At 35.5% G+C, this 26,059-nt stretch overlaps 3 protein-coding genes across 8 annotated transcripts in view; 1 reads left to right on the top strand and 2 right to left on the bottom strand.

The window, feature by feature from the left end:
• ATPAF1 (ATP synthase mitochondrial F1 complex assembly factor 1) overlaps positions 1 to 184 on the bottom strand; it is a 13,171-nt gene extending 12,987 nt beyond the window's left edge. Inside the window, exon 1 of the mRNA XM_039320039.1 lies at positions 60 to 184. The gene's annotated coding sequence lies outside the window, so the exon portion shown is untranslated. The remainder of the gene's footprint in view (positions 1 to 59) is intronic.
• A 199-nt stretch (positions 185 to 383) lies between these two features.
• On the top strand, positions 384 to 7,398 carry TEX38 (testis expressed 38). Of its 2 annotated transcripts, none has more exons than XM_039320040.1 (3): positions 384 to 406; positions 3,541 to 3,656; positions 5,133 to 7,398. In XM_039320040.1, exons 2-3 carry the CDS (start codon positions 3,638 to 3,640, stop codon positions 5,627 to 5,629), a joined length of 516 nt encoding a protein of 171 aa, XP_039175974.1. In that variant the 5' UTR covers positions 384 to 406; positions 3,541 to 3,637; the 3' UTR covers positions 5,630 to 7,398. The 2 variants fall into 2 exon arrangements, with proteins under 2 accessions (XP_039175974.1, XP_039175975.1); XM_039320041.1 differs by lacking the exon at positions 384 to 406 and adding an exon at positions 1,175 to 1,227.
• Positions 7,399 to 8,273: 875 nt separating this feature from the next.
• EFCAB14 (EF-hand calcium binding domain 14) lies at positions 8,274 to 22,692 on the bottom strand. 5 transcript variants are annotated; one of them, XM_039319832.1, is made up of 11 exons: positions 22,155 to 22,692; positions 20,792 to 20,940; positions 19,726 to 19,871; positions 19,314 to 19,412; positions 18,126 to 18,236; positions 17,439 to 17,540; positions 16,283 to 16,474; positions 16,100 to 16,180; positions 14,611 to 14,716; positions 13,557 to 13,688; positions 8,274 to 10,953 (listed from the first exon to the last, which is right to left on the bottom strand). In XM_039319832.1, exons 1-11 carry the CDS (start codon positions 22,385 to 22,387, stop codon positions 10,778 to 10,780), a joined length of 1,527 nt encoding a protein of 508 aa, XP_039175766.1. In that variant the 5' UTR covers positions 22,388 to 22,692; the 3' UTR covers positions 8,274 to 10,777. The 5 variants fall into 5 exon arrangements, with proteins under 5 accessions (XP_039175766.1, XP_039175768.1, XP_039175770.1 ...); XM_039319834.1 differs by having other exon boundaries at positions 13,557 to 13,685; XM_039319836.1 differs by having other exon boundaries at positions 22,281 to 22,692.
• Between the last annotated feature and the right edge of the window lie 3,367 nt (positions 22,693 to 26,059).

Below are 26,059 nucleotides of genomic sequence, written 5' to 3'. Positions count from 1 at the left end.
CCCCCAAAAAGAGTTAAGCAAAAGCGAAGGCGAACCCTCCTCTCGGCGCGGCCTTATACCTGCGAAGCTCTTGGATCTTAGTTCGGTATTTCTCGAAGAAAGGGTTCTCCCCCAGACCACTCTCGTCTGCAAGCCCGCGGATCCCGATTACTAGCGGCCGAGGCCGCGGCGGGACCAAAAGGCCAAGAGGCCGAAGAGCAGCGAAGCGACTCATCAGCACTCCGCGGGACAGGGTCAGCCCCGCCGTCCCCCAGAACTGCTGCAGATGCCCCGCTGCCATTCCGCCCCTGCCCCGCTGCGGTGGCCGCGAACAACGCGGAACGCCTTCCGCCCGTTCACGTCACCCAGCGCAAAGGTTCCGCCCAGGGAAAGAAAGAGGAGAACGAGGGTTAACAAGTTTTTAAAGGTTAGATAATACGAACCGCAGACCGAGCTCATTAAAGAGAGCGTCCCCAATGAAGCTATACTAGGTCTACGCCAGTTCAGGCGATATTTGGGGTTTAGGGCTAAATCGGGTTGAACATGATTGATCTCCGTTAAATTTATTGTGCCCTCGAATCACTTTTTGACTCCTGGCGGCTGCTTGGCTAAGTCCCTCTACTTGGAAAGGTTTTTAGGAAGTGGTTTGCCATTGTCTCCTTCTTAGGGCCGAGTGACTGGCCAAGGTCACCCAGATGGCTTTCTTTCACCTGTCGAGGCATCATGAGAAATCAGAGCTGCATTTGCCCTGTGGACTTCTGGCAAATTGTATTAGAAGAAACATAAAAGTAATAGCCCTATTTTAAAATTTCTACCCATCATTCAGCTGCTGAGGGCTTCCCCCCTTTTTTGCAGTCTTGCTATTCTGTGCTACACAGAATATATCATTGCACATATCAGTTCATAAAATAATTATGTTTCACCGAGTTTACAATTTGCTGCTTCTTCCTAGTAAGCAATGCAATAATCATAGAAAAAGTGAATATATTTCTGAAACTGAGTTGGTTGTTTCCTTCACATCTCAGTTTCATAAAAAGCCTTTCATGTTTTGATTTTCTACAAGTTTTATGATGTAGTCATACAGAGAGAAATCTACAGAAACACAGCCAGATTTCATCAAAGGGATAATCAAAGAATACAATTGCTGTTGGGGCCAATTCTTGTGAGTTGCAAAATTTGAGAGCTGGAAAAAGCTTCAGCATCCTGTCTGCTACTGGAATCCGAGAAAGCTCTTGAATATTCCTTATGGTAAATTTTATGTTGAGAAAGTGCTCATATTTCTGATAACAAAAAAAACCCCACAAAATTATTTAAATCACATGACTGGCAGCATAAATATTGAAACATTTGTAATTTTGGATAATAAAAGGGTTCTCCGGAGTTGTCCGTTAGAAACTGGTTGCACTACAGATTGGACACTGTGGGTTGTGCACCTCATTCAAGTTAAAAGGTTTTGGGGGATTGCTTATCCATCTGGCAAAAAAAAAAAAAAAAAATCCTGAGGTTTTTTCCCCCTTTTTCCTTTACCAGTATTTAGTACAAAGATTCACTTCTTGTATTTGCCTTCCATGTTTTTCTGCACAGTATGACAGCAGTTTGCCTTTTAGTTTCATTCACTGAATTTAAACTAGGGAATTTTTATAGCTGTCAACTTAAAACAATTATGTTGGAAACAGTAACAGAAATATAAAATCATGTTGCTTTTCCAATCTTTCATGATAAAAGATTGCAACTTCATTGGTAACAAGAGCATCTGTCTTTGTTATATGCACAATACTGTAGACATACAGCATTCTAATTAAAACAGTCTATTAATTGAAATCTCTAGTTCTGTTTTACAACATGATAAATGTACCATCAGTTGCTATCCTTCTTAATTGGCTTCCTTGAGGAGTTGCTCTGGCAAACATATTTGTTGTGTTGCTGAATGCATTATCTTCCATAGCAATTGCTTTGATGGACAGCATGCAGAGATTTTTGACTACTGATTGCTTTAACTCAAGTACTTGTATAAATATAATAAATAGCACAGCAATTATATTCTGTTACTATGTGTATGTGTGTACACCTATGTGGATATGTTCATGTCTGCCCATATACAAGCACTTGACAAATGCAAGAAATGTAAGAGCACCTCCAGAGGGCATCTTTCAGGCCACATATAATTGCTTCACTTCCACCTATTGGGGAATAAACACATTGTCAAGGAGAAATTATTATAACAGATTGTCTGATTTTTGCAGAGTACTGCTATTTCTTATGTTCCCTGTCTGTCTTCTTCTCAATTGAAGTGAACTCCTAGAAGTTTATGAATTTCTATCAAGCGGATAGAGGAGAAGGGTTGTAATATTAACTTACACATTGTTTTTCTAATTTACAATCTAAATATAGGGTCCTTAACGCATCATCTAGAAACTCTCTGCTCTGCCTGAAAAAAAATACATTCAACAATTCTTTTAACAGGTGAAGCTCATGTGCTGTAAAATAAACTCCTGGTTTCCAGCATCATCTTCTTTTTAAAATGTGCCCGAGGACCACATGGGTCTCATAACTTTTTATAGATATGAAATGCTTTGTTCAGAAATATACCCATTTATTCTCATAACTTTTTAAAGATATAAAAGTGATTTATTCAGAAATATGCCCATTTACTCACAAAAATAATAAAGATAAGTATCCTATGAGGGGGATTAAGGTAGCAGCCATTTTGTAAATAGTTATTTCCCAATGTCTCAAAGATACTTTTTTTTCCCCCCAAAAGACAACTGGACTGTTTTTTGAGAAAAAAGATATTTCGCTTCTTGTTCAAGAAGCTTCATCAGTTGTAACTGGCTGGTTGGGGGGATAGAAGGATAGATACATTCATCCAGTCACAACTGATGAAGTTCTTGGATGAGAAACAAACATCTTCATCAAAAAACAGTTTGGTTGCCTTTTGGGGGGGAAAAGCATCTTTGAGACAGCTATGACCTGGATGACTGAGAATCTCCATAGAGGCATTGACATTTATGTCCCAATAGGTAGCTTCTCCTGAATGATAAATCCTCCCCAGTTTTTTTGCAAAGGTACCTCAAACCTGTTCTCTAAATTCCAGGTGTGCTCTTAGCACCAAAAGGTTATGGATCCCTGACCTAAAATAATTATCTGGCCTGTTTGAGAGGTCTTATAGTCAACTACCAGAATTTCCAGTTAAAGGGGTTAATATTTCTATAGACCACAGCCTGGAGAAAGGCATCACAAACAGTTCCTTCTCACAGAAAAAATAACACATACAGAGAAAAGTCAGCTTGTAGCTTTTCTGATTGCATAAGAGAAGTGTGGGCAATCAAGCATTTCCTTATCTTGAAAAGGAAGGCAAAGGTTTCTAGAAAGCCTCTCCTTTCCTGTATAGTATTGTTTTGTTGACTTAAAAAGTCCTTTCACCTATGTTCTAGGAGAGTAGAGATTTCAACTGGGTGTGAGTAGAATATATGTTCTTGGGCCCTCAGTATGGTCTCCTGGTGACCATTGTTTCATCATAAGCTTTGGAATGTGACTTTCTCTTCTATTCCTTTCCATTAGAATTAATTTCAACTACTCATTTGGTTTTCTCCTCCTGAAAAGAGAGCAGCTTCATCTTCTTAGAATAAAGGCATGATAAAATCCAAACTTACAGTAAATGATGATTATTCCTAGTGGTAAGTAGGCCAGTATCTTTTCTGAACTATTAGCAAGTTTATTTTTTATTACTGGAAAGATAGGTGAATGATCCCAGCAGCAAGCACTTGAAACAGAGTGCACATACAATGCTGTGCCTGATTTGTTTTAACTTTGGTCTCTTAACTAAAGCTCAGTAGTTCAAATAGATTAAAATAATTACAATGATTGGGTCTGCAGAACCTACTCAGCCAAAATCAAATAAACCACATATGGTATATTTTTACTGAAATACATGAATTCAGAGTCATTGGTCAAAAGATAAGTTGATTTTGGACTGGCTGTGGGGAAAGGATATTTTTCTTTAGATAACTTTAGAACAGCGGTTCTCAACCTATGGGTCGCGACCCCATTTGGGGTCGATCGACCATTTTTCGGAGGTCGCCAAAGGCGGCGATCCGCCATTTTTCCCCCTCAGGGGGCGGCACCGCGCATGCGCAGAACATTTGTGTGACGGGGGTCGCCGTCACACAAACGTTGAGAACCACTGCTTTAGAAGCTGCTCCCTTTGGAGAATCAGGTGGCTAATTTGCTTATCACTTCCCAATATAAAGACAACACAGCCAATAACCCATGGTTACCTTGTGTTCAGATAAGCACAATGCGCATTACATGATGCTGCCCTGATGTGTTGTTTGGATATACAGCTAGTATAAAATAGGGCAACCAAATTGTTTCCAAGGGTGCACCATGAGCACTTTCTTGTACCAGTCCTCTAACGTTGCTTTATTTCTGGGCCATTCGGAATTTTTACTGGTAAAATCCTCAACACTTAAGGGACACTGTATCTCTACAAATACTTTTGTAGATGGCCTTGTTGATAAATTGAAAAGGAAATATAGAACAAGACCTTTTCCATGGCATTAATCCAGCTCCAATTTTTTTTTTTCTTTTTGCTTGGGGTATTAAACCTTTGCTGGCTATAGACTTTTAATTATTTTGGTAGAATTCTACTATTTTAAATCTTCAGTTCTCAAACTGGTAGAATAATTTATTTTTAAAATAATGCATTATAAATTGTTTTTAGATTCTTTAGATTATATTATAAAGTTCTTACCATCGTATCTGAACTGGAAGATTTGGGATGTAGATCTACCTGATTAAAAAAAAAAAAATCTAAAAGCTACTGTATAAGAAGACAGCTTTAAGCAATTCTTCCAAATTACGAAGTTTGAATCCTTTAATTCCAAGCAAGCAACCTCCCTATCAAATTCTTCCCTTGATGAAAATGTTTATAGAAGAGACAAGAGAGGGAACTTGATCATTTTAACATACTAACACTTTCTAATTTAAAATGTGAGTGAATCTTTTACCCAAAGCAGAATTCTATTGATGTTTTGGAGATTTTTTGACAGTTTGAAAGTTTCACAACTTCCTCCTCATGCAATAACAGTAACACTCAAATGACATATATAACCAAATTCTCTTCTGAAGTTCACTTTATGACCTAATTACAGGTTTGCTGCCAGTGTATTTTGGAAGCCTAGCTTTTTGCTACATCTTGGTGTTCACCTGTATGCTGCTCCTTCAATGGCGAAAACAAATCCTTCAGAAGCGCCGTGCGAAAGTCTGGATGAAACAGTTGAAAGCAGAGTCTTATTTTCAACAGGCCTTGGCTCACAGGGCTGATGAAGAAGCTCAGCCTAGAACAAATGTAGCCATCTGCAATCCTAATAACATCCCAGAGCCACAAAGCACTTTCTTACCCAGTGAGAATATTGTGGAGACCGATGACAGTTCTACCCCTCCACTTCCAGATTCAGTTCCATACAAACCGGTATTTCAAGAAGTTGCATGTGCTTGTGCACTCTCTCACATGCCGCCGCTGCTTGCACACTCAGCTTCTTACCCTTGCTCTACCATTCCAACAGAAAGTTCACCATTCAGCTTACCTCTAAAACCAACCATCTTGAAAAATGATCCATACAGTATAGGTAGCAGGATTTCTGCTTAGCAGTCAATGTCACGGATGGGAATATTTTTAACTGGTTTCAGTTAGAACTCAATTAAAGATCAGTTTCAAACTATTTCTGTTTTCATCCAAGCACTATTTTAATACTGGGAAGACAATTTGCCTTTGACAACTAGTGTAGAAAGAAATCACTTTAGAAATTACATTGTTCACAATCCTTTCATATATCATGAAACCGAAGTGTATGCTTCTTTCTAAGATTTCTAAATCCCAATTGCCCAAAGAGCTAAATATTACATGGCCATACTTCTATTTTTAACCTTAGTAATAAATTACATTTTAATATATATGAGCAATATATATAAAAAAAACAAATGGTATGGAAGTCTTTGGAGCAACTTTTTCTAGTGTTAAGAGGTAATCTGGGAACAGCAACTGGTTTTGCAAATCAGTTTATCATGTATTACAGTACTCCCATAGACTCAGTAGGATTTTTTCAAGTGAACTGCATTTTCAACAATAGTAAGAAAAAGCTGAACGCTTCAGTTTTTCCTGTAATATATTTTTTTAGATGAAATGCATCTTGAAATAAAATAACCATCACACCCAAAACAAACTTATTTTATTTAGATTTGACATTCACAATGCATAATAGGTGCAAAATGCCACACCTAAATCCAGCTTTAATTTACTCCATAAGAGCTTTTGCACATTTGTGAGGCCCAATTTTATAAAACATTTCACTTAGTTTAAGTAGGACAATGCAAATCAATTACTTTTATACAATGTAAAACCAGTGAACCTTCAGTGCAGTGGATTCCAATATAAATCCTAAAGAACAAGTTCCATAGATGAACACTATGATTCATAGCAGAAAATTGTTTTAACATTTTAAAGATCTGATTATTCAAAAGGACATAATGTTCACTTTGGAAATATAAAATCAAGAATCATGTTTAATAGCATAAAGAGCAATACCACTTTTAAGTATAGCCAACACTCCCATACAAGAGAAACAGGCTTAGATCTTTCAAAACCCTTAAGAATTTTCTCCTTTACAATGTTATGGTTCTCCATACAAATAAACTACCCTTTTCTGTAAATTTTAATTTTATTAATTTATGTGATTATCTGAACAAAAAAAGAATTCTGCAATAAAGAGCAATACCACTTTTAAGCCAACACTCCCATACAAGAGAAACAGGCTTAGATCTTTCAAAACCCTTAAGAATTTTCTCCTTTACAATGTTATGGTTCTCCATACAAATAAACTACCCTTTTCTGTAAATTTTAATTTTATTAATTTATGTGATTATCTGAACAAAAAAAGAATTCTGCAATAAAGAGCAATACCACTTTTAAGCCAACACTCCCATACAAGAGAAACAGGCTTAGATCTTTCAAAACCCTTAAGAATTTTCTCCTTTACAATGTTATGGTTCTCCATACAAATAAACTACCCTTTTCTTAAATTTTAATTTTATTAATTTATGTGATTATCTGAACAAAAAAGGAATTCTGCAATCAAGTATTTTTTATTTTTTAAGTGCCACTATATTTTCTTGTGCAATCACAAAAGAGACAATACATTCCATTATTACGTTACCCTGTCCCTATTCTATCTATTCTGAATGCCCCTAATTTTATCAGGGAATTTTATTATTGTGAAATACCTGAATAACCTATTTTTTATATAATATATTCATTGGAAACATTGCTATAAATCCAACATTCATTTGAAGCCTTCTGTTACTACTGTAATAAAGAGATGAGTCCATTTCATGGGCACCTATGAACACTGAAAAAAAAAACCCTGTAGCTTAATATCTACATGAATGTTTTCAAATCTTGTGTTTTTCTAAAATATGTTACAGCTTATAGCTATCCTATTCAGCATGGCTGATAGTCACATATGATATATGACTTGTGGCATCAGTTCAGAAGAGCATTATACCTTAAGGAAGATGAAGCTAAAATGGGGGAAATGCTAGGATTTTGACCAGTGGTTTAGCTAATTCCCATTAGTCTTGCTTAAATAATCTTCCAAAAGAGGCAGGCTCAGTTCTGGGAAGAATGCTCACATTCAACTTCAAATGTACAGCTATTGTGCACATTTTAATTAACCCTGAAATAATTTCAAAGAATGCCCTATTTGAGCCAATTTATAATACGCTGCGATATTTATTTTGCTTTCTTGATAAAATACATACATTTACTTCTAAATGCACAAATGTTGCCAATTAGAAGAAACACCTCTTAAGACAAGCAATGTATTTTGAAGGCTCTAATTATATTCAGTCAGTCCTAGAAGAGATCAACCCCGACTGCTCTTTAGAAGGCCAGATCCTGAAGTTGAAACTCAAGTACTTTGGCCACCTAATGAGAAGGAAGGATTCACTGGAGAAGAGCCTAATGTTGGGAAAGATTGAGGGCAATAGAAGAAGGGGACGACAGAGAATGAGATGGCTGGATGGAGTCACTGAAGCAGGTGTGAATTTAAATGGACTCCAGAAGATGGTAGAGGACAGGAAGACCTGGAGGAACATTGTCCATGGGGTCGCGACGGGTCGGACACGACTTCGCAATTAACAACAACAACAATTATATTCAAAAACAAGATAGAATTACTTCAAGATTTTACATGAAGAGTTGGCTTTCTGAAAAGCTTGCAAATGAGGAAAATATACCACTTCAGAGTTTAGACATTTCACCACTTCATGTTCATAAATTTGCCTAATATGAATTTCTCAGTGGTGACATACACATGTGAGAAATAGGGAAATGCTGGTGTGCTAAGGATCTTAATCAATCAGCTCAAGTCGTTCCTTATACCTTCCTTCCTCCTCTATAACACACAGTATGAATTAATCTTATGTCATTTTTTCTAATAAAAGCATTCCTTTAATGTAGGGTAATTTTCAAATAAATGTTTCTCTTACGGTACAGTATTGAGATATTGAAGACTATGACTTCAGCTTCTAAATTAGATCAGAAATTTTGGAGTGAGATTTCTGTTAAAACAAAAATGTATCTGAAAACAATCCCTAAAAGTGCTCATGATAATTAGCTTAATACTGAGATTAAAAGTCATTCTTTTTATATGGATCATAACAAGCCACCTTTAAAAATACCTTCAATATTTTGCTATACAATCATATTACATACACACATACAAATACTGCTATATTTAATTGTTATTGCTTTATTTGGTCAATGGTTTTTATACACAAAGCATATAAAACTAATTTTATCTGAAAGAATACTGGGTTTTAGTTACCTTACCATATGAATTTTGAACTTTAATGGGTGTAGATCACATACAAACTTAAGGAAACAATTTGCATTCTGGATAATCTAGATAAGGGAATCTGGTTTTCCAAAAACTGTTCATTAAATTTTGGAAGGAGTCTGTTTACATCATATTCTAGTATATGAGTGCTCCATACTCCATACTGCCATTATTTTCCCAAGAAGCCTGAATTTTGTGATGGGCAATGAAGATTCCTGAGAACTTAAATTTGCTAAACTAAAAGCTGTAAAGAAAGCCAACAACTATGACAGCATTCTATTCAACGTATCATTTTAAAATAGATTTACAATAAAAATGACACATTAGAAAACCTTACTGTGTTTGGTTTGTACAGAGAATAATGATTATCTGAGATTTACTAAATAAAATCCTACCATTTGTTTGCCTGACACCTGATTTTTTTAATAACAAAAAAAGCAGTTTAAAACACCTAGAATTTCCAAGCTGATAGCTCAAGCCATCTCACCAAAAGTGACTTCACATTCACAAACACATCTGTTTTTTAATAAGGCAAAAGCTTACTAATATTGATAGGCCAGAGTACATAGGAAGATGCTGTACTCCTAGTGGAAATCTTTCTCAAACTGAAATTTAAGAAGCAGGAGATTTAATTATAGTGTGGAGAAAATAGCTGGTCCATGCCACAATCTTAATCCATTTGAATCTCACATTGGAATTAATTTTAAAATAAATCATCAAACTATAGAGTGAAAACGCAAAAATGTACTTAATGTAATATATAATTTGGTCCTTATCATCTCATTCTTCTCTGAGAGTATCAGAATTACTGATAATATTAACTATGCTAACTATTAACACCACTTTTAATCCTCTGTTAAACTGGGGAAAGTTAATTGAATAAAGTATCAACAATACAATAGGAAAAACTGAAGTACAAATTGCAATGTTTCCAGCAGGAATCCTTCTTCATAAAATTATTATAATTGAAAATAACAATGAATCTGTGATCAATTTAAAACCAGAAGAAATTATTATTCTTACAACCTGTTTCTCAGAATGTCTTTTTTATCTCAATTTCAAGAACTGAAGTCTTCTTTAGAGTCTGGCACAATGTTAGTCTTTAAGTAGCACAAACTTTCCAGTGTTTCACAAACAAATATAGGAAAGGAGTGTCATACAAGTGTAATTCCTAGGAAGAAGAAATGTTTTCTGCTGCCGATTTTTACTTAATACAACCTGGAAAATTGATTACTTTCAATGCAAATTAGATCCAAATATGTATATGTTATTCTAGTTTAAATATTTACAAACGGAAGAATCCCATCCTGCAAATCAGAGTTTTTATATTTTATTCTAAAGTGCAGCTAATTTAAGGCAAATTTGAAATATAAAATCAAGTCTGTCAATATATACACACATTTTAACTTGAAGATGAGCTTCCCTTATACGGGAAATAAAGTCTGAGATAAAATTCTTTGTGTAGTCATAAGGTGCAATTATCATTTTCATTACAACCACTCAATTCAATATAATGCAATCCTGGGACCATGATCCAGGACAATAAAATGTCCCTAGTTCTGTGGGAATCAAAACCAATGCAATAATGTATTTGCTATTAATAGGCCCTGTTTGCATAAACACACTTAGGCATAGCTATTTACCCCTAGATCAGAGCCTCAAAAGTTGGAAAAACTTTCAGGGATCAACATATCTTATGTTACAACAGATAAAAATATAAACGCTTTTTGCTATTTTCCAAAGAACAGAAAATTTAAAAGGTGTCAATTGATACACTAAATTAACTTCAAAGACTAGCAGATCACTGAGAAAAGTGCTAGAAGCTTTTACTTATTCAGTTGGTTTTTTTAAAAAAACATAGCTACTGTAGTCCTTCAATACTGTGTTTATAAGAAAAGATACTATAGACCCAATGCTACTTTCAGTTCTGATATGGAATATCTTCCATCTCCATCTTCATCAAACTCCTGAAAACTCTGTCGACCATGCACTGTTGATCCAACCAGATTTTCCAGGTCCTCATAGGTTAGCTTGTCATTAGTGCCCTGGCTAGAAGTCCTGAATAAATTTTGAAGATCTGCAAGGACCCAAAAAATTATAAAATATAATTCATACTCTCTCCTGAATTCAATCACCCCAAAAACCTTCATAAGTCAGTTACGATGTGATTAGCTAAAGAAATAAGTTTATTATGCCAATAATAGCAACATCATATACATAAAACTCAAGTCTCCTTATTGTCAGCACTGATATTTCTATCATGGATTATTTAACTAGAGTTTATCATTCACCTGCAATTCAGAAAATGCAGTTTAATGTATATTTACTAAACAAAGATTACTTTCATTATATGTGTAAAACTACAACTATCATGGTTGATTAAAAACCACAAAAAGCCAACCTTGTTTTGTTATGGAAAACGAAATGGTATGAAATAGAATGCAACCTCATTTTTAGTTTACTAAACTATGGAAAATCATTATATCTGAGCTGACCCCAAAACAATAATGATATGCCATACATATGCATTAAACTAGCAAGAACAGCACTAAACATTTGGAAAGAGATAATTGCTAAAGATTAATGTATGTCAACTGACTTAATATAGCTGATTATCTGCTTCAAGTATTCAGAGTAGACTGTAGTATAATAACCCATTTTATATTATTTTTATACATGTTCAGAATATTTCTTTTGTTACTTTAATATTTTCAATTGGATAACCTATGGCAGTGGTGGCAAACCTATGGCATGTGTGCCAGAGCTGGCACTCAGAGCCCTCTCTATGGGTACATGCGCTATGCCCCGGAGATGGCAACCTTCCCTCTTCAACCAGCCGCCCGCTAACTCGCCGAGGTCCCACATGGCCGGATGCATCCCAGCATCCATGCGCTCGCTGGCCTTTGTGTGCAGGGACTGATGGTGTCAGGCACCAGCCGTCCCAGCCCGTCTCACCTTGCCCTGTGACAATGGCACCCCTGCCCTGCCTCGCCTCACCCCACAGGACAAGCCTACTGCCCACTGCCCCATCTGCCAGAGACCCCCTTGATCTCCCCCAACCCTGCCCGCCCCCACAGGTGTCCCTCCTCACGAGCAACATTGAGGTGATCACGCCCACCTTGGCCACACCCACCCACTTTGCCATGACCACCACAGCCACGCCCACCCAGTGGACCACGCCCTCCTGGCACCCGGTGATAAATAAGTGGGTTTTGGGTTGCAGTTTGGGCACTCGGTCTCTAAAAGGTTCGCCATCGCTGACTTCTGGCAATAACCCAATACAAAATATTTAAGAAAATGAAGGGATAATTAGGACATGGGGATTCTGCAAAAGCAGAGAATCACCCTTTTTGCTAACATGAACATCATTTTTCAAAGCTATTATGACTAACAGTAACTTCAAAGAGAGAGCTGCGCTGATGATGAGATTAAGTACCTCTATAATCCCAACCCTGCTTATCCCACGTGAAACTAGCAGCCATTTGTCCCATCTGAAAGCATAGAATAGAATAGAATAGAATAGAATAGAATAGGAATAGGAATAGAATCTGGAAGGGACTTTGGAGGTCTTCTAATCCAGCCCCCTTCTCAAGCAGGACCTATACCATTTCAGACAGGTGATTGTCCAGTCTCTTTTTAAAAACTTCCAGTGATGGAGCGCACACAATTTCTGGGGGTAAGCTGTTCCACTGGTTGATTGTCCTCACTGTCAGGAAGTTTCTCTTTAATTCCAGGTTGCTTCTCTCTTTGATCAGTTTCCAACCATTGTTTCTCGTCCTTCCCTCTAGTGCTCCGGTGAATAACGTGACTCTCTCTTCTTTGTGGCAGCCCCTCAGATCCTGGAATACTGCTATGATGTCTCTATTTCTTCTTTTCTTTAGACTGGCCAAACCCAAGTTCTGCAGCCGTTCTTTGTACATTTTGATCTCCAGGGCTTTGAACACCTTAGTTGCTCTTCTCTGATTTTTTTCCGGACTCTCAACATTTTTTTGTGATATGGTGACCAAAATTGGCTGCAGTACTCAAGGTGTGATCTTACCAGGGCTTTATAAAGTGGTACTAGTACTTCGTGTGATCTTGATTCTATGCCTGTTTATACAACCTAGGATTGTATTAGCTTTTTTGTTTGCTGCTGCACATTGCTGGCTCATAGTTAAGTGATTGTCCACCAGGACTCCAAGGTCCTTCTCACAGTTACTGCCTCCAAGTCAGGTCTCACCCAATCTATATTTGTTCCTTTGTTTTTTCCTGCCTAAGTGTAAAACCTTGTTTTTCTCCACAGTGAAACTCATTTTGTTGGATAGGGCCCATTGTTCGAGTTTGTCAAGATCTTTTTGGATCCTGAGTTTGTCTTCTGGGGTGTTAGCTACTCCTGACAGTTTGGCATCATCTGCAAATTTGATGAGTTCCCCTTCAATTCTCTCGTCTAAGTCATTGATGAAGATATTGAAGAGTACTGGGCCTAAGACGGAACCTTGGGTACCCCACTGCTTACTTATTTATACACAAATATTTATCATCATAAATAAATAAATCCACACACACACACACATTCATTCATTTTGCCATTTCTAAATGTAGACTCCCAACTTAAATTTGTGAAGAAAACTCTTTGATATCTAGAACCAAATTTTGCATGCAAAACATGGGATGTTTTCATATCTAAAAACTCAACTTTACCTTCTATGTTGGATATTCCAGGTAAGGACAAACTTCTTGGATGTCGACTTCCCTCAAAATTATTGCCAAGTGATCTTGAAGAAATTCTTGGAAGTTTTGTAGGCTCTGATGTGATGCTCTGTGAATTTTCTACTGCCAAGTAATTTTACAGCAGTTATATATTTTTTCTCATTTGAAAACAGTAAATATTATGCATCAAGGTGGGGGAGGGAGACTTTATTTAGATGGTATAAAGCAGTCACAAGCAACCTTAGCAGATTTCAAATATATTCTATTTCTACTCATACTAAAGTAAATAATAAACATGTAGACTGACTGCCTTCTGGAGATTTGAAGACCAGAACTATTACTTGTTTTTTTTTTAATCAGATCATCAGTTTGTTTTTCAGTTGAATTGTACAGTTTATATGCTAGATTAAGGGTAGAAAAAATTGTACAGTTTATATGCTAGATTAAGGGTAGAAAAAATCTAAAGTGATTAATCTTGGTGTGATTTTTTTACATCTCAAAAGCCTGGCATTTTAACAGGGGTATGTAGACTTTCTATATCCACTGTAAGTTCCATCCTATTGTATCTCATGATAAATGGCAACCCTCAGCAGGTCTATCTTAGGTGACCTAGACTCCCTCTGGAGTAGATACTCTTTAAGAAATCCAACTCCAAACCATGTAGGATTGTAAAGGTGAAAACAAGCACCTGTAAACCAAGTGGCCATCAATACAGATCATGCGGAATTGTGTTATGTGATTATACCAGGCAGCATTGGTCAGTTGCATTCTACTCCAGCTACAGTTTCTTTCATGGTGACTCCAAGTGGAAACTGACTAACATATAAATTCTGAATTTAATTCGATGAAATACGACAACTAAAAGCTTTAGTTCAGAAGCTTGAATTCAAATGCTAGCCAGTAAATAGATCTCCATACCTTCAGGTATGCATTTGGAAACAGATAACAATTTGTTAAAGTAAGTTAGTAATTAAAGTATGATTAAATGAAATTAGCTTGATATTCTAATACAATATGCAAAATGACATGTATATGAGATGTTTACCTTTAAGTGCTTCAGATCGTTCACTATCTGATTTGCTTGACAGAGCATTAATCAGCTGCAGCTTTTCCCTTAGTTTGGATACCTGAGATTCTCCATTTTCTATTTTCTGTAGATTACCAAAAAAAAAAAAAAAAAATCTAAAGAAGCCCTGTTTGTTTCACTTGATTGCACTTAATACAAAATACAGTGTAGCTTATATGTTTCTAACAAGTATATTTATGTACTGTTTTTTCTATGAGAATACTGTAACTATTTACATTGTAAAGAGAACTCAGTGTCAAAACCCATCAGGAATTTTCTCTTAATTCCTATGAAGAGTAACTAATTTCAGGTATTGTCATATCAAGTAATAGTTCTATCTAGAATGAATGAACTAAATTAAAATGATTCCCTACTGTACTTGTTTTACATGACTGTACATTGAATTTATCAATCTATGGTTGACATAAATACACAGTAAAGCCCATTTTATTGACAAAATTAGCATTCTGTCCTCAAATCTTAAAACTAAAGTTCTGGTGTAAACTTTTGCTGTAATGTTACTGTATAGTTTTCCATATTCTTTAAAACAATTGTGACTAAAACTTGGTTTCATTAATTACTTTAATTAGTCATTAGTTACAACATAAAATAACCTGAGTAGTTTTAGAGCATGAAAATTATCCTTAGGAACAGAAAGTTGATCTTTTGGGGGGGGGGGGAGGAATTGAGAATATTTTGCCTTGTAAATGTATGTCCTTTAAAAGCATGGATTTTTTTTTAAAATCAAGATATTACATCTAAGATTTTGAACTAAGATGAAAATTGAAATGATGTTTTAATGTCCCATAGATTAATATTTTATTATATTTTAAAGTATTTTTTTAAAAAAGTATAAGTTATAGACTTCCAGCATTAAATAACAACAGCCAAACTCACATCAGTAAATTGCGGACCATATATTAAAGTTTTGAAATGTTTGAAAAAAATGTGTTTTTTTGTTTTGTTTTTCCCAACAGAGAAGACACAGGAACGCATTCTCAATAGTTCTTTACACTTTTCAATTAAACAGAACTCAACATGGGTAAATAAACAAAGCTACATACTGTGTTTTGTCAGCTTTGGACCAGTTACAGATTTAATATCAATCACTGTAAAAGCTAAGATATCATTTCACTTGCTTCCAATTTGATTTTTAATGCAGTAATGGAATTTCTTCTCTGTGGGTAGATTTATAAAGAAAGTTTACACTTAATTTTTTAAATATATTTTTTATTATTTTTTTGAGACTGAATCAATATAATCTTTTCAACATTTCAGCTCGCACAGGATTTTTGTTTTTACAAAATGTGGATGGAGAAAAATTATATATTTGGGATAGGAAGCTCAATTGTTCTGTCACTTCACTTGAGTTGGTTACCTTGCTGTTCTTACCCTTCAAGTCTGGAAGACAATTCAAGGGAGCTCTTTAAAAAAAAAATCACCTTCACTATGGTTCTCCAAAACTTACCTCCATATTTTCTACTTTTTCAGCAGTACTTTCATTTCTTGATTCACTTTCTGTATTTACCGAGGTAGTTAGGTTACTCACCTGCAAGAGACAGTATATAATGCACGTGTTTGCTTGTGGCTTACTATCCTGCATGAGTAACATATTGCAAGTGTTTAATTCTTAAAACTGTTAGATACTCACCATACCAAAGGTAAGGTTCTTTCTATTTTCCAGTTTATTCACAACAAACATGTGATTTTCTAAGGAAGTAACTTTGCAACTTAGGTTGGTGACTGTTGAATCCAGATGGAAAAATTTTAAATCATTCAATTTCTGATGTAACATTAGGGTAGAGTTTATCTCTTCTATAGAGATATGTAGATATTGGTTATCCTGTTTTAACAGAAAAACAATTTTATTACTTGACTATAAAAGCAACAAATTATTGAAAATAAGCAGAACATAATCGTGATGAATCTAGTACACTGTTAACTTATTCTATGTAGCCTTTTCAAGTTCAACAGAATCAAAGGAATATACAATTAATCCTCCAGTTACAATCACCTGCTTAATGATGGTTCAAAGTTATAACGGTACCGGAAAAAGTGACGTGTGCCTGTTCTTCACACTTACGACCTTGCAGCAGCCCCTTAACAGCTGGAATATATTTATGACAGTTGCAGTGTCCTGGGGTCATGTGACCACCTTTTGCAACCTGAGAAACAAAGTCAATGGGGAAGCCAGATTCACTTACTAACCGCGTTACTAACACAACCACAGTGATTCACTTAACAGCTGTGGCAAGAAAGTCATAAAATGGGGCAAAACTCACTTGACAGTCATGCTTAGCAATGGAAATGTGCTCAATCATAAGTTAAAGAAAGAAGTAGAATTAGAGGTTACCTCATGCACTTCTTCTCCAATGCAGGCCAGTTTCAGTGGCTATTATGGATTCTGCACATCCATTAAACTATTAGAATGCCGTTGTAGTTTTATGTACATATTTTTTTCTTGGTATTTCAATTATAACTCAACTTATGCTAAGTGGCTAATAGGAAGTTAGGAGGAATAATTCAGTAATTGTCAGATACCTGGAGTCTTTCAACACTGAATAATAGGTTATGGAAACTAAATCGTTATCATATTGCAACTACTCTCAACGATTATACTAGATGCATTTGAAGCAGGAGCAATAGCTTCCTGACTACTTTCATTCTAGAGGCACTATAAATATCAGCATTTGTGCTGCAAAAGTAATACTAAGGAATATAACAATGCAAAGCTATCCTGGCTTTATTTTTACACAACAATTTTGAAACAGTGATTTCCAAAGCTTTGAAAAGCAAAAAAGCAGCACCTGTTTACAACTGTTCGTCATATTCTTGTCATTTATCTGGGGGACAGAAGAGGAGGAAAAGGTAGGTAAATGCTTTTGTCTAACATCTTCTATGTGTTCATTCTGAAATATATTAAGATATGTGTTTAAACCAATTATTATTTGAATATTCATAACCCATCAACCATAACACCTCTCCATATCAAGTTCTTTACATTCTGCAATTAATTGAAGGACAAGAAAGCAATAAGAAGATGGTAAGCCTTTTGAGAGCAGCTATAAAATACTGACATTTGCTTTACATTAAATTGGGATGTAATGTTTTTGTGCAAGAAGAATAGGAAGCAGAGGTATAGCTAGAAAAGTGAAGTGTCTGCCTAAACTAATTGCCTAAAATGTGATGTTAACATTAAAATGTTTCCATCTGCATAAACAATATCTACAAATCTGATTATAGAGAATTTACAAATTTAAATTGGTTTTAAGACCCGATAGTTTAACAAACTTAAAAGAACATAAAATGTATTCCACTTAAAATAGTAAACTATAAATATCAATTTTATTAATAAAATCATAGGGAGGTTTAAATAATAGTAAAAAAAAAAAAAAACCTTCAGCCACTTTTATTTTTAAATTGCATACCAAATCTGAAATTCTTATAGGATGTACTACTGAATGTACTCTTGTGAAATGTCTATACATCCTTACTATTTCTTTTTGGAGAGTTTCTAGAGTCTTCTTTTGCTCTTCAATTGCTGCTTGCATGGCCTCAACATCATGATGAACACTAGTTACTGTGCTACCTATAGTAGCAACACTCTAGGAGAAAAACCAAGAATAAATCTTTTGGCATCAGATATTCATTGATCGATTAACTGAATGTGCTTACTCCAATTTATTGCATTATGAATAACAATTTATTTTCTTGGCTATATCTAACTGGGAACTTATATCACGTTTGAAGAATATGGAATCAGGTCTGAGGATAAAACAAGTCACTTTGTATTGTTCCATTGAAATTATTTCCACATCAAAGCATACATAAAGTGTATGTGGTAGGGTAACAAGATCGTTTATATTGCAATATACATACAAAGATTCCAACTGCATCATCAGACTTGGATATGCAAGAAAAGATACATCCTACGATAAACTGTTTTCATATTTGGACAAAAACATGCAGACAAATATTTGTAAAAGTATTTAGAAACACAAACCTCTAGTATTATCAATTCTACTGGAAAAATATGCAAACACTCTGCAGATTAATTTAAAATTTGCATCATTACCTTCAAAACTAATTAGAAGTATACACTCCCCAGGAAAGCATACTATAGGATATAAACTTTTGTAGCAATTTTACTCATAAAAAGATCCCAAAGTATGATTAAAATTACTTTCTGGATTATAGGAAAAATATAAAAAGTGCTGGAAATACAACGTGTCAGTAGTACTGCACTTAGCTTACATATAAAAAAAGGAACTTACTTCCAGGCAAGCCAACATAATATTGGCTGTAAACATATAAGAACAACAATTCTGAATACATTAGTTATGCCCAATTTTACTAGTAGGCCTCAATACTGCAGAGACACTGAAATCACCACTACTAATTGCCACCTATATTCTTCTTACAAGTCATTAGTATCATTGGTGAAATATACCATTTTTCATCGTCTAGTCACATTAACTGGAAAGCAGGATTTCAATAGTTTTACAAATATGTTTTTATGTTTTCTTCATACATTTTCAAATAAAGAGGGATGAAAACACAATTAAGATATAATTCCTATTAGGAAGGAAAGATATAATGAAAAGCTCTATACTTGTCAAGTTATCTATAGCACAAAAATGCTAAAGGTTGATTAATATTAAAGTATTAAATATAATACATACTTTCTGAAGCTCTTCCACTGTAACAGGAAGATTAATCAAATCAGAAGCAGATTTAATATTTGTTTTGAGATGATTTACTGCCAACATCAATAAAGATATCTGTAATCACAAATGAAAGAATAACTTTACAGGACAGGTTTTTATCCTTTCTGTTGTAAAGGTTCATCCTAAGACAACGTTATGAATATGTTGATGTTGAGTTACCAGGACTGAAGACTAACTCAAAGGAACAAATTTGAACTACAAATATTCCCCTTTATTGGTAAACAAAGCAAAGGTTGGACGTTCTATTGCACAATATAGAAAATGTTCGATATAATTTAATATTAACTGACTAAATTGAGTGATTAAGAGTGCTATATAACCCTATTTTTGGTACAACTTTACCTAAACAAATGCTTTCTCACTTTACCTGTTTGCTTATTTCAGTGATGTTTATCCATATTTTGTTTATCCCCAAATCTCCATTCTTAATTTTTTCCAATTCCTTTTCTTTGTTAAGGAGCTCTTCAGTCATTCTGGGAATTTCTTGAAATGAAGTTTTTTGATTAGACTCCACTAAAATAGAAAATTAAATACTTAATGAATCTGACAGTATGTAAGTAATTTCATTTATGCTCTAATTCTGAATATCTAAGAGGCCATGACTCTCATTATGAATATGCATATTCCCAGTCTCAGAAGCCCATTATCATTACTATAGTATACAGAAGAGCCTGTTCTCCTACACTGCTCTCAAATTATGGAAATTGCACTTGGCCTCCACTGTCTTGTACTTAGAAACATGTAAAGAATTATCTCTAGTTAATTATATTAATTTGATACTTAAGATTTAAGATTCTGGAGGGATTCTGTTTTGTCTTAGAGTAGAAAAACAGAGTATAATTCACACAAACAACAAACATTTTCTTCCAGGTCTCAAGTACACTTCCCAGTGCATTTATTGTACCGATTCTTTATAAAATAGTAAAGCACAAGAAACCCATGCCTGTTAGGTCATCGTTTCAAAGATATTTCCTTACCTAAACAAAGACTAAACAAAAACTCTTGTAAGTCGAGGACTACCTGTATTGTCAATTTTTTTTCTTCCTCTCTTTCACCTGCCACCTCTGTGTTTTAAAATATTGCCTGATGAAGATATTGAAAGCTTGTGCTTTTTGGACCTTTGGGTTGATGTAATCAACATCTTTTCTGATTGGACTTTGAAATTAAGAAAGAATGAAAAGGACCTTGGGAGATCAATAGTCCACCTCCCTGCCCAGTAAAGGAATGTACTATTACAACATCTGTGATAGGTGGCTATCTGATCTCTGTTTAAGCACCTCCAGCCAATGAGAACCATCTAAAGCAGTAAAATATTCTTAAGAAAATGGGAATATATAATTTTGCCCATAATGCATGCTAGCTAAAGGCAAGCTATATGCTAATTTCTTCTCTGTACATTATAGAAATGGCAAATATTTGAGATTCGAACTTACTGATTCTAAATCTTTCCTTTAATCCATCCAGATCTTCTTTGAGAGCAACTTGCATCCATACCAATCCAACACATGCCACCACACAAGCAGCCAAGATGACAAAAGCACATAACGGGTAGCAGAGTTTGCAGCATCGCAGGTAGTCACCCCTACATTAAAAATGTTCCAAATCATTATTTGCTAACAGAGCTAAATATTACACTAAACTGATAAATTAAATGTTGGAAGCAATGGGGCTTTTTAACTCTATATACTTATACAATACCAAATATGAAAAAAGGCAAATTCCATGCTATGAAAAATTAGGAATAAAAATGAAATTGCCAATATTGTATTGTCCTCATATAAATATACGGCATGTCTGCATCTGAAATACTTAGTATTTCCAAATACTAAACTTAGTAACTGTACTTGAAAACTATAATAGAGCTGAAAAAAAAAAGCAAAGCCATAATAGGCCAACCAAAATAATCAAGGAGATTAAACATCTATATAAGAAAAGACTACAATATTTGGGACACTTTAGCTTAAAAAAAGGTAATAAGACTGAAACATATAAAATTTGCATAGAACTCAGAGCAGAATAATTAGTGTTATTTTACATCAAGCCTAAGATAGAATTACAAAGTTAAATATGTTAAACAAAAGTATAAGAAAAAAGTACCTTATCCCACAGGAACATTTATAGATATATTACAAAGGAGAAACAAATGTACAACAAACGCTAATAAAACCAGATTATGCTTTGATATGTTTATGTATTATTGCAACTAAAATTGTATTAAGGAATCAAATTAACAGTACAATCTCTGCAAACTGATAATACTCAAGCAGAAAGAATGACAGTATCATTCTTCCTCATACCTGCATCATTAAGCCTAGTGCAAGAACACTAAGACAAGTTATACAAGTAACACACCTAAAATTACTATTTCAGGGAAAGCTAATTCTAGAAAGTGTGTTGCTGTGACTGTAATCATACCCTAGCAGCAAACGTTTTCAGTTCCAGTTGGGTTCAGCAAATTGATGTTCTCCAAATGTGTTACCATTATAAGTACTATCAATCCAAAGCAGCTATCAGAGCAGCACATTGAAGGCTATTAATAATATTGCTATTCCAATCAATATATTTTCTGACTTACACTCATTCCAAATGCAACCTTCCTTCTCAACACCTGTTAACTCGGCTTCTTCAAAATTCCGTGTCAATTATAACCTGAAAGCCGTTCGGTGTCTCTTCCCTCCCCATAAAGCGCCACATCCCTTTCTATTCCTAAACCTCCTGATTACACAGACCATCCTCGGTTCCCATATCCTGCATCCACCCTGCTTCCTCCCTTCTCCTGGATTATCCGGATCTCACTTAGAAAAGCGGGCGCGGGCGCCCGGCAGCCCGAATCTGTCCCCGTAATCCGGGTCAGAGGAGCTGCTGGTGCTACTCTCGGCAGACTCAGTGCGGAGCAATCGATGACCCGAGGCGGAGCCTTTCCTGGGATGCTTCTTTTTGCGCCGGTCGCCTCCGCCGCTTCCGCTTCCCCGGTCGCCGTTTCCACCGCCAAGGCCTATGAGCGCGTTCAGCTCCTTGCGCTTTTTCATCCTCTTCTGCTGAGCCGGGACAAAGCTCTGGGGAGCCGAGCTCCGCAACGCAGGAGGGGCTCCTAACTCGGGGCCCCGGCTCGCCAGCTTCAGCGTTTCCGACGTTCACCTCCCAGACGGGAGTCTCAAGAGGGCCGGCGCGGGTCTCTTAGGCTTCGGTGACGCCGTTGTGACAAATTCTTCTTCCCACCGGAGTTAGCTGCCGCCTCAAGAGCCCGAGCCATGGCAGTAGGAAGAACATCGCTTCCTCTTGTACCTCACCGACAACAGGGGCCGGAACCATTTGTTGCCAGCACCGAAGACACCGATTGGAGGATTTTGCTCATGTGCGAGAACCTATCAGTATCCCCTACTGCTATTGGATAGAAGAATTGTTTTTCTTCGGTCTGCCTTCTTCCCTACTGGGCTATATTAGCCCTTTGTGTTCATTGGCTAGTGATTTACACATCCGGGGAACCAGTTAATACCCGTCCGCAGCGGGTCGTATAAATAAATTAACCAATTAAAGGGCAAGGACTAATAGAGATAAATAGACTAAATTAGGATGACACTTAACTTGCCAAGATTATTGAATAGATCATATTGATGAAATGGCGTCGAATCAACGACTCTGCTTCAAATGTCATTAATTACTTAGGATGGAAAAAAGGACCTACTGACTATAGGGGGAGAAAAAAGTCAAACAGCACAGAGAAAATAGGCAAAAAAGGTCTTTTTTTTGTAATGTATTTTATTTAAAACATAAATCAATAATTGGTGAACAGTGTGTTGTCTGGGTTACATCTGTAAAACAATAACTAACAATTGATTTCTATAATCCATAATCCACATAATAGTTTTAGTTGATTTCCTCTTCCCAAAATACCCTCTTTTGCAAACATTGAGTTAATACAATTCTTATTGTTTTGATAGAAAACAAATATATAATTTTTTTCCCAATAGTTCTAAACATAATAATCACATCAATATAATATTTCTTTTCTATCCAATCATTCTGATCGTTTTATAGATCCTGTTACAGTCCTTATTTTAATTTGTTTCTCGCACCAAATTCTAGATATTCTTACTGGTTAAGATTTTCTCAAAAATTAATTACATTTAAGAATTTAACTCTATTTTTCCATATGAACCATCTCACACTTTTACATTTCTTAAAAATAGATAAAACAGTACAAAAAAGAAAGAAAAGAGTAAAGAAGCATAAAAAATAACATACTACTTAAAATATATATTTCTCCTAAGCTAATATGTATTTATTTCCTAAATTTCTTATTCTTTTTAACCGTAATTGAAAATATATTTAATCTTTAAACATTCCATTTAATACATCTAGTCATCTAGTCCTTTAACTCTTATTAAAACATTTTTATCCATCATATTTTTCTTAAATTCTATCACATTTAAATATCTAAAACATTTCCTTTATCTAAGTTATTTCTACTTTTTTATATTACTCGTATCAAGAAAGAGAACAAAAAAAGGGAAAAAGGCATACTATATTATATTTAGAGAATTCATCCCTCTTAGAGTCACATATATATTTTCAAAACTTTTCTATTTCTTTAACCATATTCAAACAAACTTTTCTTTTTTTAAGTATTCTCTCTGCTAAATCCCATCATCTATTTTCTTAGTTTCCACTTTAGTCTTTTTCTTTTGCTCACTGTCTTTCTTAATCAATGTATTTTGCTGAAGCAAAAAGTTTTTCCATATGTTTGTAAATGTTGCGGTAGATATAAAAAGTAAATCAGGAGAAGTGTCTTTGTATGGGACTTCTGTCTTTCCTTGTTTGTTGAAATTTTTTTCTTTTTCTTTCTCTCTGCTTCTCTTATCATTTCCTTTCTGTCCAATGTTCCTGACATCTCTACAGTCCATTTTTTCTGGTCTGTTTTCTTGTCCTTAGATTTATTTTGTAGTCTTAAGGAATAAAATGTTTTTTTCCAATTCTTGTGAAATTTTTTCCACTAGGATTAAATCATGTTTCCTTGTTTTGTTAAGTTCCATCTTTAAGTCTCTATTCTCCATTCTATAGCCATTTATTTATTTATTTGTTGTAGAGTTGACTTGGAAATAGATTTGATTTATATTTTCAAAGTTGTTTTGGATTTCTTTGTGGTTTAAAGTCATTGTTGAATTAGACTTCCAGTTTTGCGCGGTAGTGACCGGTCGCGCTTGCAGATTCTCTGTACCCCCGTGGCTAATTTCGCACTGCCTGGGACCCTAAATGGGTCTATGTTGCCCCGAAAAGGCAATGAAGAAAGAAGGTTGCTCCAGCGATTCTGGAACAGCAGCGGCCATTTTGTTCGACTTGGGGAAAACCTTCTAACCTGACAGGAGAAAGGCTGGCCATACTGCATCAACCAGCCTAAGCTACTTGCAACCGAAGTCCCAAAGCATTAACCAGCACATCTGTGAACAGCATGCTTGAATTTGATCTTCTCTATTCTCTATTCTATTGTTTTAATGGTTAAGACTCTCATCAAGATAATTGTTCATTTTGGAAATTGAAAAACAAACAGTTTCTGACACTTAGTGGCAGATGAAAACTATGACAGCTATGACTTTAATATGCTTTAATATATTTGGCAAAATCTGGGAAAAGCTAATCTGTGTCTGTGACCTTCAAAGCTTTAACAACAAAGAACAGCTGTGAAAAAAGATAATCTGGGCTGTAATCAAAGAGAAAATTATAAATTTTAGAAAAAAATATTTTTGAACTATTTGGATTACAAATATCTATCTAATTGGAACTCTAAATCCATTTACAGAGAAAAGAAAGGAAGAGGAAAACTCAAATTCTTGGCTATCATGGTTCAGAGACATGTAGAAAGAACATATCAAGAAAACATAAATACGTCACAGAAGGAGATATATAGTATACTGCAAAAAAGTCTTACAGTGTAGTTGCAAGCTTCTGAATTCACCCAAACTCTCCAGAAGGATGGTTGGAAATTCAGAAAAGTAAGAATAATGTGGTTTTTAAAATTACTATATCAAAGCATGTAAACTGGTAGGAATGTAGTTCAAACATGAGCCACATTTTGCCTCCTCCTTTCCCCATTGTTGAGTCCTCGAGTCAACGGCGAATGAATACAGTACATTCTGTAATTCCAACAACCCTTTATTTGAAGTAGTTCTCTCTCCGTCACAGCTCTGAGGCTCGCAGGCCTGACTCCTTTAATAGCATCCCCGGGCAAAAAGGTAACATTTAGGGGCGCTCCACGCCTTGCGCGTACGCGCGAAGCCGGTGCCACTCAGTCTGGTCCCAGGCAGCTTGCAACTGCCTGGGACCATTGCAACATCCCGAGCCTGCCTTTGCAGGCTCAGGACACAACACCCATGATCCTTTCTACAGGTAACAGCTTGTTAGTTGAAGTTTTGTATCTGAAAAAATTGTATTGCCTTAATAAAGCTGTGGCTTCAATCTCAAAAATGTAACAACCTAGTTAGAACTCAGGAGATTACAAGGAAATCTCAGGATTGTAGATTAGACAAAGAACTTGAAAAACCATCCAAGAACAGACTGGCAAATTATTTTTACTAAGAAGCACACTATTATGTTGTTATTAAGACCAGAAAAAAACTTGTCTTTATTAAAGAGCCAGCTAGCTCTGCCAGTTGAGATATTGACTCAAAAAATTCTTAAGCAGTCCTCAAGTTTTTTTTAACTTT

Source organism: Crotalus tigris, unplaced genomic scaffold (genome assembly GCF_016545835.1).
Source record: "Crotalus tigris isolate CLP2741 ecotype Arizona unplaced genomic scaffold, ASM1654583v1 scf7180000023617.9722795, whole genome shotgun sequence".
NCBI lineage: Eukaryota > Metazoa > Chordata > Lepidosauria > Squamata > Viperidae > Crotalus > Crotalus tigris.
Note: the sequence above shows the minus strand (reverse complement) of the source record. Positions and strands in the feature narration are given on the sequence as shown.